General features: G+C 43.1%; 1 protein-coding gene across 7 annotated transcripts in view; it reads left to right on the forward strand.

Moving 5' to 3' along the window:
- Positions 1-19,496, forward strand: part of TIAM1 (TIAM Rac1 associated GEF 1) — a 276,930-nt gene that overhangs the window by 214,966 nt on the left and 42,468 nt on the right. For all 7 annotated transcript variants that reach the window (XM_084620561.1, XM_084620566.1, XM_084620563.1 and 4 more), the window contains 3 exons: positions 1,808-1,889; positions 6,903-6,989; positions 12,044-12,268. In XM_084620561.1, the coding sequence (XP_084476687.1) occupies positions 1,808-1,889; positions 6,903-6,989; positions 12,044-12,268 (394 nt within the window). The remainder of the gene's footprint in view (positions 1-1,807; positions 1,890-6,902; positions 6,990-12,043; positions 12,269-19,496) is intronic.

The raw sequence follows: 19,496 nt of genomic DNA on the forward strand, positions 1-19,496 counted from the left end.
GGTTGCGTCCACCTATAGCCCAGACAGGCTGGGTGGCCTCCTGAGTGAGTCAGGGGGTGGAGGTGGCGCTCCCTCCCTGGACCCCGGTGTGCGGAGCTGGCTTGAGCCTCACCAGCTCTTGCCCCCTCTCCCCCAAATAGAAGTAAAACTATACCCCAAGGCCTCCCTTCCCCGCCCCCCCAGCACAGAGCCCTAAGTCGTTCCCCCCCGCACACACACACTCGGCATTTTTAGAGCATGTTGAGGGGGGCCTCAGTAGGGAAAAGGTTGAGAACTCCTGGTCTATGTGCTTAAACATTTATCGCACCACCGGGGCTAAAATTTTATTTTTATTAAAAATATTTAGTGCATAAAACCTTAGTCACCTCCCATACAGATTTGCATCAGCATTAACAATGTAGTTATTTAGACATCTGATACGTTTGCAAAGTTATTGTGAATGTTTTCTACACACAGGCCAACATTTACAAAAACAGGAGCTTACAGTTAGGCTGCTAATCCTGCATTTAGGCATCTGAGGGTGGGATGTCTTAAAAGAGAGAAAGGATGTTCCAGCGGTTAGGCCTAGGCAGTGGAGGACCCGGGTGCAATTCCCTACTCTGCCATAGACAGCCTGAGCTACCTTGGCTAAGTCACTTATAGTGCCAGATTTACAGGTTTTTAGAGACCTTGTGGGATTGTCAAAAGCTGATTTCAATGGCAGTGAGCTGCCGACTTGCTTTTGAAAATCCCATTAGGCACCAAGCTGCATTTTGAGATATCTAAATTCCTTTGTAAATCTGGCCCTTAGCCTCTCTGTGCCTCAGTTCCCCGTCTGTAAAATGGAAATAATAGCACTACCCTGCCTCACAGGGTGTTGTGTAGATAAATACATTAAAGACCATGAAGTGCCTATGGTAATGGGATGTGGGGGATATAAGTGACCTAGACAGACAGACAGAAAGAAAGAAAAGCATCTGACTGATTTAAAAGCACAAGTCCCACTGAGTTCAAGTTGCAACCCCTAGTAGGTGGAATATAGCCTGGTTGAAGCCATTTCAGTTTTGTTTACTTGTGAAAGTTTGATACATCAGAAGGTGGTGTTCCTTGCACATATCGTCATTTTTGTGTTTTGAGTTTATGGTGTTCCTAGAGTAAGGATGTTGTTGTTGATAATAAATAATAATAATAATAATTAATAATACCTAACTAGCAGGAGACTGGACTCGCTGACCTAGATGAGCATTTCAAGTGTGAAACTTTGTAGTAGAGAAATCTCTCTGTCAGATGTGATATTCTACTAACAATTAGGAAATAAATTAAAGAAATGAGCTGAAAAAATCCACTTCAGCAATTTCAGGATATAAAATGAGGAAGAAGTAAAGAATGGGCAACATGTAAACAAGAAATCGGATTTAAAATTTAAAAAATAGTTTCAATACAAATAATGATTTAAATCTGTTTTTAAATCAGAATTCTTACACACCCTGAATTTTTCCAGACTATTAAATAGAAATACCTGGGGGCCAAACCCTGCATTCCTTGTGCACTCAGAACTTTATTGGAGGATGGACATTGTTATATAACCACTTGCATGCAGGTAGTGCTAGAAATAACACATTCTCTTTTAATCACAATCCAGTGTTTCTAAAAATAAAGCAGAGTGGCTCCAGGAATACATTTTACAGGTGTGGGGAAGGCTGCAGTAAATAAATGACTGTGGTTCCTCTTTTGCGCCTTTAATTAAAAAGAAAGATCTGCTCAGAATGGTGACAAGCAGTATAACCTTTTGTAATAATGGATTTTTTAAAATATTTTGTCTGTTCAGTTATACAAAGAAATTGAAATCTGTCAAAAAATTACACGGCACATTCAAATTGAGAAGTCCGACACAGCCTCTGATTTTTATGGTAAGTTATCTTCCTGATTTGTTTTTGTTTTTCCTATCAAATCCTGGTGTAAACACGCTCTTATTTACAATTAATTAACCTTAAGGGACTGTTGAGCAAAATAAAAAAAGCAGATCTGACTCCTGTGTCATCCAGAGTAAGAGAAGCCATGAAAAGCCATCTTGCTCACATTGAAGCTGGTTGGATTTTTTTTGTTTTTTTGTTAACAAACTGAATGCAAAGCCCACTCTGGCGCATGAACTGTAGCATGTACAGATCATTAATGAAAGTTATAATTTGAGAAAAGGGAAATGTTTTCTTGTTTGTGTAGCTTCTCAGAACATACTGTGCAAAATCCTTGCCATTAAGAATGTGGCACAGAGATATGCAGCCACAGAGTGCTTTTGGTGAAAAACAGAATCTTGTAGAGCAGAACTCCCCTCTCCCAATAGCCATGTGTTATGTTAATGTTTTTGTTATAAGATAAAGTGTGGCTTTGCAGTAAGTCTCAAGTGACAGTGTGTTGTTGCACTGCTGCAGGAACAGATGGGGAAGCAGATTGTGACTCTGGGCTTGCCTACAGAGGGTGGTAGTACACACCGGTGTTTTGCAAATTAACTGGTCCATGTGAACCTTGCTGGTGTGCACTAAAAGTTCCCTAGTGCGCATTAACGTAAATGTAAAGCCCAGAGTCACAGCCTACCTCCTGGTTATCCTGTTGCTCCAAGTGGAAAGTATCCAGCACTATCTCTATGCATGATTTATCACATGTCCCCCAGTGCATTGGGACCAAGGGGAATGGACCCCTTGTCCCCACCCATTTCTGGCCTCCTCCAGTCTCTTCCTTTCCTGTGTGTGCGGGTTGTATAGTGGCCCTTCGCAGGATGCTCTCTCTTTTCTGCTGCTACCCACAACATGGGTAGTCCTCTCAGGGAAGTAAGGAAGCGCCTTGTGCCCCTTTACTTCCCTGCCCAAGCCCCCGAGACAGGTCACAATCTTGTCCAGCATAGACAGGCTTCGGATACACAAGTTTGGCATCCAGTGAAGTCTACAGAAGCCCAGTGCATCTCAAAAGCTGGAATATGCCCTTTAATATTAACACATTTATAAAGAGGGGGGAAATACTCTGTATACCATTTTAGCAAAATCTCTGTCTTATCTGTTCTTTCAACTCTTTAGTATTCAAAATTACAAGCCTTTAGATTGGCAAGATTGCCCTTTGGTCAGGCAATTACAGTATTTTTACATTTCTTTTGCAGCCTACCCCCTGGGCAGCCGATCTGCATCTTTTAATGTTTATCCAAAGATTCTGTTTTAATGAATAGAATAATTTTGAATCCCAAAACTGATTATTATACAGCTGTAGGCCATTTTGAATGTTGAGCTCTGGTGCAAAGCAGCGATACTGGCTGCTATTTGAAAACTAAAGATTTAAGACATACATATTAACTAGCACAATTATGACCCCAGGTTCAGTAATTATGTCGTGTCTGGGAAGACTTCAATAGGGCTTGTCTTTATTCCCTTTTGGGTTTATTTAGCAGCAGGGACGTAAAAAAGTGGGAAACAATGAAAACAAACTATTGTAAAATAAAATGATCAGTTGAGCTGTTTGAGGCAGGAAATGTGTCTTATGGGTGGGCCTGATCCTGCAGACAATAATACCCCCTCATAATGCTTACTGCACTCATTGAAAGAAATCACAAAACTCCTTTTGACTTTAATGGGAGCAGGATCAAGCTCTGAATAAGGCCTGGGTCCTGTGGAAATAATATTAAGTGATCTTGTAATATTAAGCCTATATTGAAATGCATGCATACAAGAGACAAGAGTTAAGGTTGCAAGTGCATTTGAATTTTTAACGCTTGACATTGCCTTTATGTAGATTAACATAACCTTTGTAATTTTAACACAGTGCTTACTTTTACAGTCCTACCAAGATCATGTGCTTAACTTTACATGCAGTGAGTAGTCCTAGTGACCTCTTGCAATATGAAAAAAAAAAACTAAGCATGTGTGTAAGCCTTTATAGCATTGGGACCCTAAACTTTGCTGTCTTAACAGAGAGATCTTTTTAATTTCCTAATTTTTTAAAAACCATAATAATTTAAAAAAAAATCTGTAGTGTGGCAACACTGTAGCCCCAAATCAGGACAGCATATAAGCATCTGTATAAGTGCTTCCATGAATAGGGATGCTGTGCTGAATTGGAGCCTATGTTAGTTAGACAGCAACAGAATGTACCTATGCAGGATCTTAAACTAGTGTACTGAATGAGGCAATGCTCTTACCATCTTCAGTGTGCTTTGTAAAATACTGCTTCCTAATTATCACGTGCTTTCACTACTGTGCTTCATTCAATCCAAAGCGAACTTACTGCATGTTTTAAAGATTTTAACGTTATGTACCAAAATTCCACGTGCCTTGTGCAGCCTGCTTGAGAAAGTAAGTGTTATCATTACTGAAATTGTAGGCAACATTAACTGTTGCTATTGCTAGCATTCCAGCTATAATCATAATAATAATGCCTGTACACTTTTAATCTTCTTACAAACTGTTAATTAATCCTGACAGTGCCTTTGTAAGGTGGGGAAGTGTTGTTATCTTCACAGAACAGCCAGAGAATCAAAGGCAGAGAGGTTAAATGACTTGGCTAAGGTAAAGCGACTCAAGGCAGACAAACCCAGCTCCCCAAGCAGAATGGTTGAGCGAATCTCTACTAAGGCCTGGTCTACAATACACAGTTAGGCCAATGTAAGCTGCCTTGCATTGACCTAGCTGTGGAAGTGTCTTCACTTAAATTTGGCTCCCGCCAACATAAGCGCCTCTCTACGCCTATATAGTAACACTACCTCCCTGAGCAGTGTAGAGTCACGGTCAATGTAATTAAGTTGACACAGTGTCAGTGTAAAAAGAAAAGGAGTACTTGTGGCACCTTAGAGACTAATGAATTTATTTGAGCATAAGCTTTTGTGAGCTACAGCTTATGTTCAAATAAATTTGTTAGTCTCTAAGGTGCCACAAGTCCTCCTTTTCTTTTTGCGGATACAGACTAACACGGCTGCTACTCTGAAAAGTGTCAACGTAGACACTGCGTTGCTTACTTCGATTATTACTGGCTTTCAGAAGCCATCCCACACTGCCAATATGGTCGATACAAGTAAGGATGTGCACCACTGACACAAGGAGCCAGGCATGTGCGCACACAAGCGATTTAATAACTGCGGTGGCTGTATGCGACGCAAGTTAGGTCGACATAATTTTGTAGCGTAGACATGGCCTACAGTAAACTCTGCAGAGTTGCCAGCTGAACTTGTCCACTTTCACCAGGTTCTCTGTGGAAGGGGACAATATTGCTTATAAACAGCTCACAAGTATCTCATCAGTCTCTTGGTCCCATTATATTTTTCCAGAGCCATGTTGTAGGCTATGTTTTCACTGCAGTGTTAGCTGATCTACACTTGAGTTAATGCCTCTGGAGTTGGTCTAGCTTGAGCACACGTTGCAAAATAACACCTGAGCTGCACAGAGTGATGGGACTAGCAGCTGGTGTGTTCTGCTACCTCGTGTGTAGCCTCGATGGGTGAGTTCAGTCCAGTTAAATGCACTGCTACACTTGAGTTAAGGGGTTTTGTGAATGGGTGGGACTTGAATTAACTCTGCAGTGAGGACAGGCCCATAGTTACCATTTCTTTTTGCCTGGCCGTTCTTCAGTTTATTCAGAATTTCTCTCCCCACTAACCTTGGTGCATGAAGTGAGCTTGACAGATTCCATTTATATTCCAAGTTGAGGAGCCCAGCTTTAAGTCTCTAAATTGGCTGTTAAGTGATAAATGGCCATATGCCACAGGCCTGTGGGCTGGTCCCTATTTTTTTAATGAAAGAATAACTTGCCATCCATAAACATCAACTTGAAGGGAGTCATAGGGTTAGAATAGGCTCCCAGTACATCTGCTTCCTCTTGACTGGTGGCTGATTGCATATCAAACAAGCAACTCTCCCTAGTATATACTGATTCATAAAAGTTTTATTTGAGAAAAAAAAAAAAACAAAAAAAAAACCTGCGGTCTATACACATCTAGGGTGCCAGGAAGTTTCAGAAAAGCAAATGTCCTTTTTTAGGCAAGTCTCAATAGTAAATAAATAAAGCAAATGTAATAAAATACATTTTATTTTATACACACATTAGAGCTGACATTACATTAATTCCTAGTAATGGATAAAGAAAATCACCAATATCAAATATAGTTGTGCCATTTGCACTCTTAAAATTAAGTCTGTGTCAGTGTTTCCATTATAAATCTCTGGTTTGCAGGTTTATAACTTAGCCATAAAAATGTGCACTGGGACTTGGTGAATAACAAGTCATGGCAGCAGCAGCCGAGAAAAGAAAAAAAGGCAGCATTTTACAAACCAGCCCAGCCCGGCCCAGGAAATTCAAAAAGTAAAAGCTGACATTCTGCTTGAACGGGCACTATTATGCCTTGTGTGAGTGTCAGCCATAACTCTGAATTTCCTGGCCTTTGTTGATTTGGGACACAAAACATAACATTGTATAAATTTTGTCTGCAAATATTCAACTTCTTGAAGTGACCTTTTGTGGCAAGACAGTTTTAAGTGCATTCCAACAATTTACAGCTGTAGTCTCCCCAAATAAAACTTAAATGATTTATGTAAACGCAAAAATTCAGTTAATCTTTTTAAGTAATTTTTTTTTTATTTAGTAATTTTCCTTTTCAGTTTTTTTAAGTTTTAATACTACCCCTAGCCCCCTGAAAAATTGGGCCCCAATTCTGAAAAGCCCATTACTCACATGGATAATCCTTACTCACATGAGTAGAATTCTTGAATACTGCTGTGGAACTACTTGGCATAAGTAAAGGATGCTCACAATAGGATCAGGTACTGCTTTAGCAAAGATTTTGCTTATTGTGGAAAACAGTGCCCTCAGATACTGCGCATGAGATGTCTCTTGTGGTTTTTATATAACTAATTCTGAAGATGTTTTAATTGTGTTGCTTGGTATTTTTGTAGGCTTTTCTCTCTCTTCTGTGGAAGAAGAAGGGTTTCGTCGGCTTTATGTGAACCGTATAAAAGAGACGGGTCTGGCTTTCAAGAAAGGTAAAAGCTACTGGAAGACTTCTACCCAAGTTAAAATAGTCTCATTATTATTATTTTTTTTTCTTATTGGTATTGCAGTAGCAGTTAGGAGTGCCAGTCATAAAAGGACTCCATTTGTGCTAGGAGCTGTACAAACACAGAACGAAAAATCTGTGCCTGTCCCAAAGAGGTGTTTGGAAGGTCCCCAGATACCTTAGCACAGTGGTTCTCAACCTATTTATCATGGTGTTACCTGGTCCACAGGTTGAGAACCACAGTGCCCCCCACATAGCTCTGTGCTCAGTGCCTTCTGCCCAGAGGCCCCTCCACAGAGTGGGGCCAGAAGCGGAGAGCTGGGTGGAGGGCAGGGACCCTGCCTCCAGACTCTGCTGTGTGGGGACCCCAATCATGTGGAGCTTGGGGGGTAGCCAGGACCCCAGCCCCATTGTGCTTGGCCGAGCAGCAGCCAACTACCCAGAGCCAGCTGCACAGCAGGGAAGCAGGGAGCCCAGAGCTTGCGGCCTTTAGCATGCAGCTGAGCTGGGCCACAGCTGTGTGCTAATTGGGCCACATGTAGCCTGTGGGTTGAGAACTGCTGCCTTAGCACATGTCTACCTCCCCATCCAACCTACGGAATGATTTGGGATTGACTACAGTATATGTACAGTCACCCTTCATTCTGAACTGCTTTTCTGCCAATCCCTTCTCTTACATAGCAGGATCACCATGTACTGCAGCGAGAAAGACAAGTAGTCCATAAAGCCACTCTAGAACTGATACTAAGAGATGAAGAAATAAAATAAATGGCATATCTTCGCTCCAGTGGCTGAGATCACTGTCCCTAGTTTTGCTTTCAGCCATTTCGGGAAGCATGGCTGCTCTGAACCAGAGATGTAACAGGGCTGAGTAGGCCAGTGAACTGACCCAAAGGGTGAAATCAGCTAAGAGGATTTCAGTAGTGTTTTTGGAGCACTCTACATCTGTTTCAGAACCATGAAAATCCTTCACTCCTTTTTCCTGTCACTTTCCACTCCCCACTCTCTTCCCATATGAATGGCCACCATCTTTCTGGCCAGGGTGTATGAAGTTTCCTGCATAATCCTTTTCCCCTTACTCAATGAAGGCACATAGGTAGGCAAACAAAAGGCTCTGGGTTCTGTGGTGCGTCAAGGCAAATATAAAGGGGTTGGGAAGGGAGGTCTGGGCAGTCTTCCTTCAGCAAGTTTGGAAATATCAAGTGCAGTTTCCTGAATTTTACAAGATATTTGAGCAAGATTCTAGACAAAAACCAGGCAAACAAAGAAAACTGGGTGCGTGCCTACTCTGGATTTGGAATGCTAAACTAAGTTGTCAGTGGAAAATTGGTCTTTTCAAAAGAACAGGGTCAACGTAAAAAAAAATCACACTTCTGCATGAACATTTGTGTACCTATTATTATAGTAAGTAAAAATTAAGATACCTATAACTGAGAGAGAAATAGGGATTATATTTCTCAGTTTGTACAGTTGATAGGACTTTGTATAGTGAGTTGACAAACTGGAAAAAACATTTTCTCTCTACTCTCTTTCAATTACAGTAATCTTAGGTGTTACTCAAAGTAATAATAGGTAAAGAAATTCAGAGAGAAGTATGTTTAATACTTGGAATTGATGATGTCCCTAAAATACAAATTCTAAGATACTTGATTATCTTTATAAACTAATGATATTTCATCCCATCTGACAAGAACCAAGGTTAGAAAGAGACTCTAAAGCCTCAGTTGCAGCATTTATGGTCACATGCATATTAACGTGTTAACACTGTAACAGGACATTAGTTAGCAGGAAAAAAACCCAGAACAATACTAAATGCTTGACCTGTTTTGTTCTTGTTTAGACTATGATTTTGTGGTCCTTTTATTTTGAAGCTATTCTCATTTGTTTCATTTTATTCTGCTGTTAGTTTTGCAAATGAGTCAGTGCAAGTATTTGTTTTATCATGCAAAAAAATAATGGCAAAGGGTGGGGAAGTGGTGAATATTATTAGGGCTGGTCAACCGCTGGGAGGTTTTTGACAATTTTTTTCCCTTTTTAATCAATACATTTTGAATTTTGCAACTTTTGGGCCAGCTTATTATTGTTGTTGTTTTTACAGCTATATGGTGCCCAACACCTACAGTATCTGGGCACAATTATATACATGTAGGGCACATCTACATTGCAGCGGGGGTGTGCTTCCCAGCTCTGATAGACTACTCTACTCTACTCTACTCTAGCTTTGCTTGAGCTAGCGTGCTCAAAACAGCACAGACAGCAGCTTGGGCTAGCCACCCGAGTCCAAAACCTCCTGGACACTCTGGGTGCATGTGTGGGCAGCTAGCCCATACCGCTGCCTATGCTACCCCTGGCTACTCTGCTATTTTTAGGGCTCTGCATACCTGAGTTGGGAAGCACACTCGCAGCTGCAATGTAGACGTCCCCTTAGAAGTATCTTTTTTTCCCCCTCCCCTAAAGAAGAACAAAGCCCCCACATGCTCCTCTGGCATCCCTCCCCCTTGCACCAAACGTAAAGCCACTTACTTAAGCAGAGTCAAATCTGGGCATCTTATTTCCTGGAGGATGCAGCTGGATTCACAATGCAATTCTTAGGGGAAGTCTTGCTGAAAGAGCTGAGTCTTGCATCCTGCCCTCATGATGGCAAGATTCAGGGTCTGCATGGTCTCCTGTAGAGAGAACTCTGTGTCTAAATAGCCTCCCCCAAGAACAGCTTGTCCTCTAACCCTGCAATTTCCTCTGTCTATCAGCCTGAGCACCCCTTTCAAGTGCAGCTGACACACAGGGGCGTGGAGCAAGAGGTGATGGTGCAGATGAACAGGATGGAGCCTGGCTAGGGGTATGAAGATAAGGACCAGGATCTTGAAATCAGCCCAATGCTGGCTAGACAGCCAGTGCAGAATATTATTTATTGTGATGTGCTCAAGTTGGTCTGCTCTGCCAAACAGCTTTCTTTTTCAGGTGACCTCCAGGGCCAGTCCAAGGCACAGCATGTTGCAGTGACCTAGCCTAATTATATTAATCAATGCGCTCAGTACCTCCAGAACAGATCACTGTGACATGCTTCAGTCTGTGGTGACCCTGGAGGTCCCCCTGATAATGAAAGCTGGTCCAGCATGCAGCTGGCTGCCAGGATGTACAAACCCTCTGAGAGTGAGGTCACATTCTCTGCTGGATCTTCAATATGCTTCCCTTTGTCTATCATCACCACCTTTGTCTTTCCTGGGCTGAGCTGGAGTCAGCTGTTTTCTCTCCAGATTCTTATTTCTCTTAGACACTGGGACTATAGCTAGTGTCCAAAATTGGATAAATACCATGAATAAATTTCCAAGCTATACATTTAGCTTTAGAGGATTTATATGACAGGATATATGATGTTTTCAGGACCAGGTAGGAGGCAAAATAAAGTCCTAAATCCAGTTCTGTTTCAGTGGGGGACATTGCCTCTTTTCCTTAGCCATCATAATGGCTTGCCCCTTTCAATAAAGTGCTCGTCAGTGTGAAGAAAATTAAATAAATGATATAGCTAATCCTGCTTTATAAAGAGAGTGTCAGTGATTCAGTCACATGTGTTCAGATGACTTTTAACGCAGGCATTGCACCATGAGAACACAAGGCACTCCAGTTCTGCCAGACAGGAGAGCTATGAATAGCTGATGGGAAGAGACAACACAATGCTCAAACCAACCAGTAAATCTTCCCAGCTTCTGTCTATTGGAAAAAGCAGTTTTCCGTCATAAAATGGCTTTTACTACTGCAAAAACAGAAACAGGGATGCTAGCAAAGGCAGAACTGGGGAAATGCCCCAAATCCCTCTTTTTTTCCTATTTGGCTATGAGCCTTATCACACCTGCCTAGTACTTCCCTAGTTCTCACCCTAAGGTTTTTGGCTAGTAATCCTTCACCTCTCCCTTTTCTGTATTACACTCACTAGTTTGTAAATACTGAGGGCTAGATGGTGGCTTACCTTTGATGGGCAAGGAAGGGCAGGCGGACAAGAAGCCTTCTGCAGAGTCCAGGTGGAGTCTTCCTACACAATACCAGAATGCTAGAAATCTAGAAGAGGAATTCTCGATACAAGGGGTCATGGTCACCTTGCTCTTTCCGTATTGCTAAAGGGGGGTGTCATCCCAGCTAAATGGAGGGAATGTGTTTAAGGGAGGGGAGTCCTGGCACTGAAAAAGATGAGATCCCCTGATCTAAGATGAATGACGTTGTGATTTTTGCCTCTCTCCCATCCCTTCCTGTGCACTGACAAGCAGAGATGGGCCACCATTACATGACTTCTCCTCCTACCCACCCCTGCAATGCAGCCACTAATGTAAAGCCACAGTCTTGCCCTAAACATTTTCTAACAAACACACTCTGCTAAATGACTCCAGTTAGTGATGAGAATTGTGATGTCTTGAAGCTTGGAAGTCTGACTTTATTGGCACAATTTACTTTAAAGTTAAAAATGTTGTTAGTGTTGATGGCAGAACATTGGACAAGCTGGTCTTGAGGAATTAATTGGTGTCTTATTTCTATGATCAATTTTCTCTCATTCTAACCCCCAGGTCAATGTGAAGCAGGAAAGTAGATTCCTGTCTGAGTTCATCTCACCACTACTACTGTCTTCACCAATAATCTGGAAAGCTTTAGAAGTCTGAATCTGTTTATAAGCAGTGTGTTCTGTAAATGCTGTGCATGGCTCTTCTCCTAGAAAATGATGTAAAGAAAAGTTGATTTCTTCACTCACAAAGGGCGTACAGTGGAATTCAGTGAATACACTGTAAACGTACCACATGGTGACAACAAGGACAATGATACTATGGTGATGGGACGCCGTAGAAAACCCTGAGATAGATCTCTTCACTAAATTCAGCACCCATCAGTGATCCCTTAACATCCATCTAGTTTCTGCATGTTTGGAATCATAAATGTTTGTCATGTCTAGACATCACAGTTACTAGCACTTCATAAATACACAGACTGAGGTCTTTGGGGTATATGGATAACAGAAACCTACTGTGTGATACTTACCTGTTACTTTCTGTTCTGCAGGCCTTAAAGCTGGTGATGAAATTGTTGAGATTAACAAAAGAGGAGCTGAAGACCTGGACTCAACCATGCTGAAAGATACCCTTGTTCAGCCTTCACTGTGCCTTACAGTGCGCACTTATCCTGAGATCGAAGGGGGGCAGAAGTTAATGCAACCACCCCCACGCCGCATGGAAAACCTGTCTGACTGGAGTGACAGTGCACTGATGTATAGTGGCAGTAACCAAGGTAACAATGTCCATTGCCGAAATTAACATGAGATGGGTTCACTTTGGTTCCAACATACATCAGTGTAACTCCATTGACCACAGTGGAGTTACTCCTGATTTACACCTGTGTGAGATGAGAATCAGGCCCTAAACATTGTGGTTAGATCATCAACAGGAGCTTCACTTAGGAATTTATGACGTGACCTGTGGTTACACTAAATTGCAACCACAGATTCTCAAGCTAGGTAGTGATTTGGTAGATATTTGGTCAGAGAAATGGGTGAGTTTTTGTTTGGCTTTTTAAATAAGACACTCTTAAGTGTATTTATTTGTTTGATCTGTTTTTGCAGAAGTTCATGTAAAAATGTGGTTAGAATAATGTAAAATGGAGTGGTTTTTCTATTTTCTTTTTCTCCTTTTCTTGCTCTGAAGAAGGCAAACATGAAAGAAGACTCCTAAAAATTGACCACGTTCCAAATTGTTAGATAGCAGATAGAACACGAACAGGCAGCAACAGTAGTTGAATGATTGCTTTTAAAAAGCAGTTTTGAAGATGAGGTGGGGATATTCATAAGCTCCATACCTGGGATTTTTATATTTGGCCACAAGATGTCACTCTTACACATATAAAATCACTTAATTTTCTTTCTTGAGGTCAAGAGCGTCTTGATCCCAGTTTCAGTAAGTTACTACCCTTCCAGTGCAGGGCATATAGGTCAAAGGAAAGGCTAGAACCCTGTTGTCAGATTTTTTTTCCCCTAGTAGGAAAACTGGGGAGGTGGGTATGGCTTTCCCTTTATTTCACTGTTGTCGAAGGAAGAGTAGGAGTATCTCAATTTAAATTGTCGGAAGCAACAAAATAGCATTTCAGCAGATGGTTCAGAGGTGCTTACAGAAGTTTCAGTAACACTATTTTACCTTGTTCAAGTGCTTGCAATTGCCATATGCATCTAAAGCATGGCATTAAAAATGTTTAAAACTGAACAACACACACATTCTAATTAGGAGGATTTTACATTAAAGTGGGAATAGGGTTTGGGACCTTCTTCAAAGGTTGAGGCTTGGAGGCAAGCATTTAGATCTCCTTCAACACTTTCCATCTCTTTAGACATCAGTGGAAGAAAGTATAAAATGTTTTTCCAAAGCTCTTCTAGCCCCTGTGCATTATTTGGTTTTTACTATCTGAAATTGGATTGAAATGTAAGTTAAATAGAGGTACATTTTATTATTATATCTGGGATTGTAGCTGTGTCTCAGATTTTTGGTTTCAGCTCTGTGACTTCTTGTCCTAAGCAATCAAGTGTGAAATACCCATTGACCTATTTATTTGTATCCGAGCTGATTATTGCCGGCTTGGCTGGCTGGATAAATCAGCTCAGTGGTTTCTATCACATGCTTTATTTATAGTATGTACACTTATATTTCTGTACTGAGCTAAAAGAAAATCCACCTAACATTGGAGTTTAATTGGGCTCAGGATCTGGCTGGACCATTATGTTTATGTGGCTTTAGATGCTATTCTTCACTGGAGCCATTTTCTGCATGTCACGCAGAGAGTGTGGGATGGAACTTTTACCAAAGGTGCTTTGGTAGATAATTCTGTTTATTGGGTCCATATTTTAGATTCTGATCCTTTTAGGAAGCCTTTAAGAATTTTGATCTTGGATATTTTTTAATTGGTGTATGTTTGGGAGTGGGGGGTTAATAGAAAACCAAACCAAAATTCCAGCAATTTAAACCCCATTGAACACACTGGCTCTTAGCTACTCTTGTTTCTTTTGTGATTAATTAGGATGACTACTAAGATTTTGATGTATAGCAAGATGAAGAAGAGGTACATGTTTTCCCCTGAGGGGTTCTATGTGCCTGTTACAGAACCACAAAGATTTCCTCCTCTCACCTTTTAATTTTCTCCCAGGTTTTAATCTTCTATTCGCACAGCACAGCCATTATAATTTTGTTTAAGAAGCACTTGCATGCTAGGACTCCCTCTGGAGACTCTCAACATTTTCCCTGTAATTAGCTAAAATGACCAGTCAAGGCCCTCTCCCTTCCCCGAGAATAGTGTCTTGCCTCTGCAACACCCAACTTCATCCAGTCCAGGGAGTGAGAGAATGGGGACTCATCAAGCCCTCGGATCGCTACCCCTTCCTGCTTCTCCACGTGGGCACCAATGATACTGCCAAGAATGACCTTGAGCGGATCACTGCGGACTATGTGGCTCTAGGAAGAAAGATAAAGGAGTTGGAGGCGCAAGTGGTGTTCTCGTCCATCCTCCCCGTGGAAGGAAAAGGCCTAGGTAGGGAGCGTCGAATCGTGGAAGTCAACGAATGGCTACGCAGGTGGTGTCGGAGAGAAGGCTTTGGTTTCTTTGACCATGGGATGGTGTTCCATGAAGGAGGAGTGCTGGGCAGAGACGGGCTCCATCTTACGAAGAGAGGGAAGAGCATCTTTGCCAGCAGGCTGGCTAACCTAGTGAGGAGGGCTTTAAACTAGGTTCACCGGGGGAAGGAGACCAAAGCCCTGAGGTAAGTGGGAAAGCGGGATACCGGGAGGAAGCACAGGCAGGAATGTCTGTGAGGGGAGGGCTCCTGCCTCATACTGGCAATGAGGGGCGATCAACAGGTTATCTCAAGTGCTTATATACAAATGCACAAAGCCTTGGAAACAAGCAGGAGGTCCTGGTGATGTCAAGGAACTATGACGTGATCGGAATAACAGAGACTTGGTGGGATAACTCACATGACTGGAGTACTGTCATGTATGGTTATAAACTGTTCAGGAAGGACAGGCAGGGCAGAAAAGGTGGGGGAGTAGCCCTGTATGTAAGGGAGCAATATGACTGCTCAGAGCTCCGGTACGAAACTGCAGAAAAACCTGAGTGTCTCTGGATTAAGTTTAGAAGTGTGTGCAACAAGAGGGATGTAGTGGTGGGAGTCTGCTATAGACCACCGGACCAGGTGGATGAGGCTTTCTTCCGGCAGCTCACGGAAGCTACTAGATCGCATGCCCTGATTCTCATGGGTGACTTTAATTTTCCTGATATCTGCTGGGAGAGCAATACAGCGGTGCATAGACAATCCAGGAAGTTTTTGGAAAGCGTAGGGGACAATTTCCTGGCGCAAGTGCTAGAGGAGCCAACTAGGGGGGGCGCTTTTCTTGACCTGCTGCTCACAAACCGGGTAGAATTAGTGGGGGAAGCAAAAGTGGATGGGAATCTGGGAGGCAGTGACCATGAGTTGGTTGAGTTCAGGATCCTGACGCAGGGAAGAAAGGTAAGCAGCAGGATACGGACCCTGGACTTCAGGAAAGCAGACTTCGACTCCCTCAGGGAACGGATGGCCAGGATCCCCTGGGGGACTAACTTGAAGGGGAAAGGAGTCCAGGAGAGCTGGCTGTATTTCAAGGAATCCCTGTTGAGGTTACAGGGACAAACCATCCCGATGAGTCGAAAGAATAGTAAATATGGCAGGCGACCAGCTTGGCTTAATGGTGAAATCCTAGCGGATCTTAAACATAAAAAAGAAGCTTACAAGAAGTGGAAGGTTGGACATATGACCAGGGAAGAGTATAAAAATATTGCTCGGGCATGTAGGAATGTTATCAGGAGGGCCAAATCGCACCTGGAGCTGCAGCTAGCCAGAGATGTCAAGAGTAACAAGAAGGGTTTCTTCAGGTATGTTGGCAACAAGAAGAAAGCCAAGGAATGTGTGGGCCCCTTACTGAATGAGGGAGGCAACCTAGTGACAGAGGATGTGGAAAAAGCTAATGTACTCAATGCATTTTTTGCCTCTGTTTTCACTAACAAGGTCAGCTCCCAGACTGCTGCGCTGGGCATCACAAAATGCGGAAGAGATGGCCAGCCCTCCGTGGAGATAGAGGCGGTTAGGGACTATTTAGAAAAGCTGGACGTGCACAAGTCCATGGGGCCGGACGAGTTGCATCCGAGAGTGCTGAAGGAATTGGCAGCTGTGATTGCAGAGCCACTGGCCATTATCTTTGAAAACTCGTGGCGAACGGGGGAAGTCCCGGATGACTGGAAAAAGGCTAATGTAGTGCCAATCTTTAAAAAAGGGAAGAAGGAAGATCCTGGGAACTACAGGCCAGTCAGCCTCACCTCAGTCCCTGGAAAAATCATGGAGCAGGTCCTCAAAGAATCAATCCTGAAGCACTTGCATGAGAGGAAAGTTATCAGGAACAGCCAGCATGGATTCACCAAGGGAAGGTCATGCCTGACTAATCTAATCGCCTTTTACGATGAGATTACTGGTTCTGTGGATGAAGGGAAAGCAGTGGATGTATTGTGTCTTGACTTTAGCAAAGCTTTTGACACGGTCTCCCATAGTATTCTTGTCAGCAAGTTAAGGAAGTATGGGCTGGATGAATGCACTATAAGGTGGGTAGAAAGCTGGCTAGATTGTCGGGCTCAACGGGTAGTGATCAATGGCTCCATGTCTAGTTGGCAGCCGGTATCAAGTGGAGTGCCCCAAGGGTCGGTCCTGGGGCCGGTTTTATTCAATATCTTCATAAATGATCTGGAGGATGGTGTGGATTGCACTCTCAGCAAATTTGCGGATGATACTAAACTGGGAGGAGTGGTAGATACACTGGAGGGGAGGGATAGGATACAGAAGGACCTAGACCAATTGGAAGATTGGGCCAAAAGGAATCTGATGAGGTTCAATAAGGATAAGTGCAGGGTCCTGCACTTAGGACGGAAGAACCCAATGCACAGCTACAGACTAGGGACCGAATGGCTAGGCAGCAGTTCTGCGGAAAAGGACCTAGGGGTGACAGTGGACGAGAAGCTGGATATGAGTCAGCAGTGTGCCCTTGTTGCCAAGAAGGACAATGGCATTTTGGGATGTATAAGTAGGGGCATAGCGAGCAGATCGAGGGACGTGATCGTTCCCCTCTATTCGACATTGGTGAGGCCTCATCTGGAGTACTGTGTCCAGTTTTGGGCCCCACACTTCAAGAAGGATGTGGATAAATTGGAGAGAGTCCAGCGAAGGGCAACAAAAATGATTAGGGGACTGGAACACATGAGTTATGAGGAGAGGCTGAGGGAGCTGGGATTGTTTAGTCTGCAGAAGAGAAGAATGAGGGGGGATTTGATAGCTGCTTTCAACTACCTGAAAGGGGGTTCCAAAGAGGATGGCTCTAGACTGTTCTCAATGGTAGCAGATGACAGAACGAGGAGTAATGGTCTCAAGTTGCAGTGGGGGAGGTTTAGATTGGATATTAGGAAAAACTTTTTCACTAAGAGGGTGGTGAAACACTGGAATGCGTTACCTAGGGAGGTGGTAGAATCTCCTTCCTTAGAGGTTTTTAAGGTCAGGCTTGACAAAGCCCTGGCTGGGATGATTTAACTGGGAATTGGTCCTGCTTTGAGCAGGGGGTTGGACTAGATGACCTTCTGGGGTCCCTTCCAACCCTGATATTCTATGATTCTATGACTAGAAATCCAAGGGTAGGTGTCCTAAAGCTCAGCAGAGAGCATTGCCACTAGGTTAGTAGGATGCCCTAAAGGTTATTTTTTATCCATAATTTCTTGAGGCATTCCCTACTTCTCTTCTGCATAGTGAAACCATATGGCCTCCATGTGGAGATATGTGAGCTACTTCTTCACGTACTAGATTTTGGGGGCGAGGCTCTAAATATTCTTGTTTTGAATGAGATTTTAGCATCAGAAGACATAGGACACACCATGCAAAATACAGGGACAACCAAGAGCCTTACAAATCACTTAATGTGGTGTAGGGGGTAAAACAGGTATATCACTATTCTGAATGAATACATTGATTCTCCAATTATGAAACAGTTAAGTGTTCCTGACCAGTCTATGATTTGTCACTCTGCAAGCAGGGAAACCAGAGCCACAGTTACCCTAGGATCTGAAAGATTCATATGTTGTAAAAACAAACTGTTCACTGCATGATAAGAATCTCCATTTTTTTTCTGTCTTCCTCTTTTGCAGATTCCCCCAGTCCAAGTAAATTTGGATTTCAGAGCAAGTTAAGAGTAACAGTGACCTTAGTTTTGTCTGGGTTCTTTTTGTGAGGCAGACTTCTAATTTGAGGTGTCATGTTGGATGTTTAACATATCCTTACTGGTTCTTTACATATCCTTACATGGTCTTAAAGTTTCAGTAGGACTTACTGGATGATGATCTGAAGATTTTGCCCATTAGGCAGTGACGAGGTAAAGAAATGAAGAGCCAGAGGAACAGAACACTATTGCTGTTACAACCCTTATTATGTTCAACATTGTGAACATAAAATGTCAGAGGAAGTTTCTGGTGATTTGGTCTGTTTCTGCCAGCTGTGTTTAGAATTTTTGTTCCTCGGTCTTCCGAAACCGTTCTTGTATCCAATTGTACTGCTCTTTAACCAGTTAGAAAGCAGCATTGTTAACACTTCAGTTTTTAGATTGTAAAGCTCAGGGACCCACTTAAAAATTACCATTTTTTTCTGTAAAACCTCAACAGCTTTATTATGGATATACATATAATCTGAGTGTGCAAGTTGTGTTATCATTCCCCCTTCTGGCTCTATGCTTATTAGCTAGCATTACAGTAGAACCTCAGAGTTACTGACACCTCAGGAATGGAGGTTCTCCATAACTCTGAACATTATGGACTTCTGCCACGGGGGTGGGGGGAGGAGAGGGGAGGGTTGGGGCTCTGGGCAGGGTCAGGGCTTCTGACCCTTGTGAGCACCAGGGCTCAGACTTTAGATCTTCAGCCCCGCAGCTCCATTCCTGGATTCTGCCCTGTGGGGGCACTGGGGCTCAGGGCTGTCCACGGCTCCAATCCTGGTTTCAGCCGGGGTGGGAGGTACGCCAGGGCTCGGGGCTTTGTGTATGGTGGGAGTGCTGGGGCTGAAACCAGCACTCCCCTCATAGTTAAAGCCCCGAGCCTCTGGCACCTACCGCAGGGCCAAAGCTCTGACCCCCAGTGTTCCCAAGGGTAAGAAGCCCTGACTTCCACCCCCTGCCCGGAGCCCTGACCCCCCCTCACTCTTTGACTTCAGCCCTAATCCCCAATCTGGCTAAAGCTCCAAGGGAGTAAAATATTTGTTCCCACCCCCCCCCCCTTTTTTTTTTTTTTTTTTTTTTTTTTTGGTCTCTGCTGCTGCCTGATAGCTTCCGGTTCCAGAGGATGTCCAGTTGACCAGTCAGTCCGTAACTCTAGTGTTCATATCTTTGAGGTTCTACTGTAGGTATGAGAATTCTGTGCTGGACCT

The sequence above is a fragment of the Lepidochelys olivacea genome (genome assembly GCF_965140295.1).
Source record: "Lepidochelys olivacea isolate rLepOli2 genome assembly, chromosome: 1".
In the NCBI taxonomy this organism is placed as follows: Eukaryota; Metazoa; Chordata; order Testudines; family Cheloniidae; genus Lepidochelys; species Lepidochelys olivacea.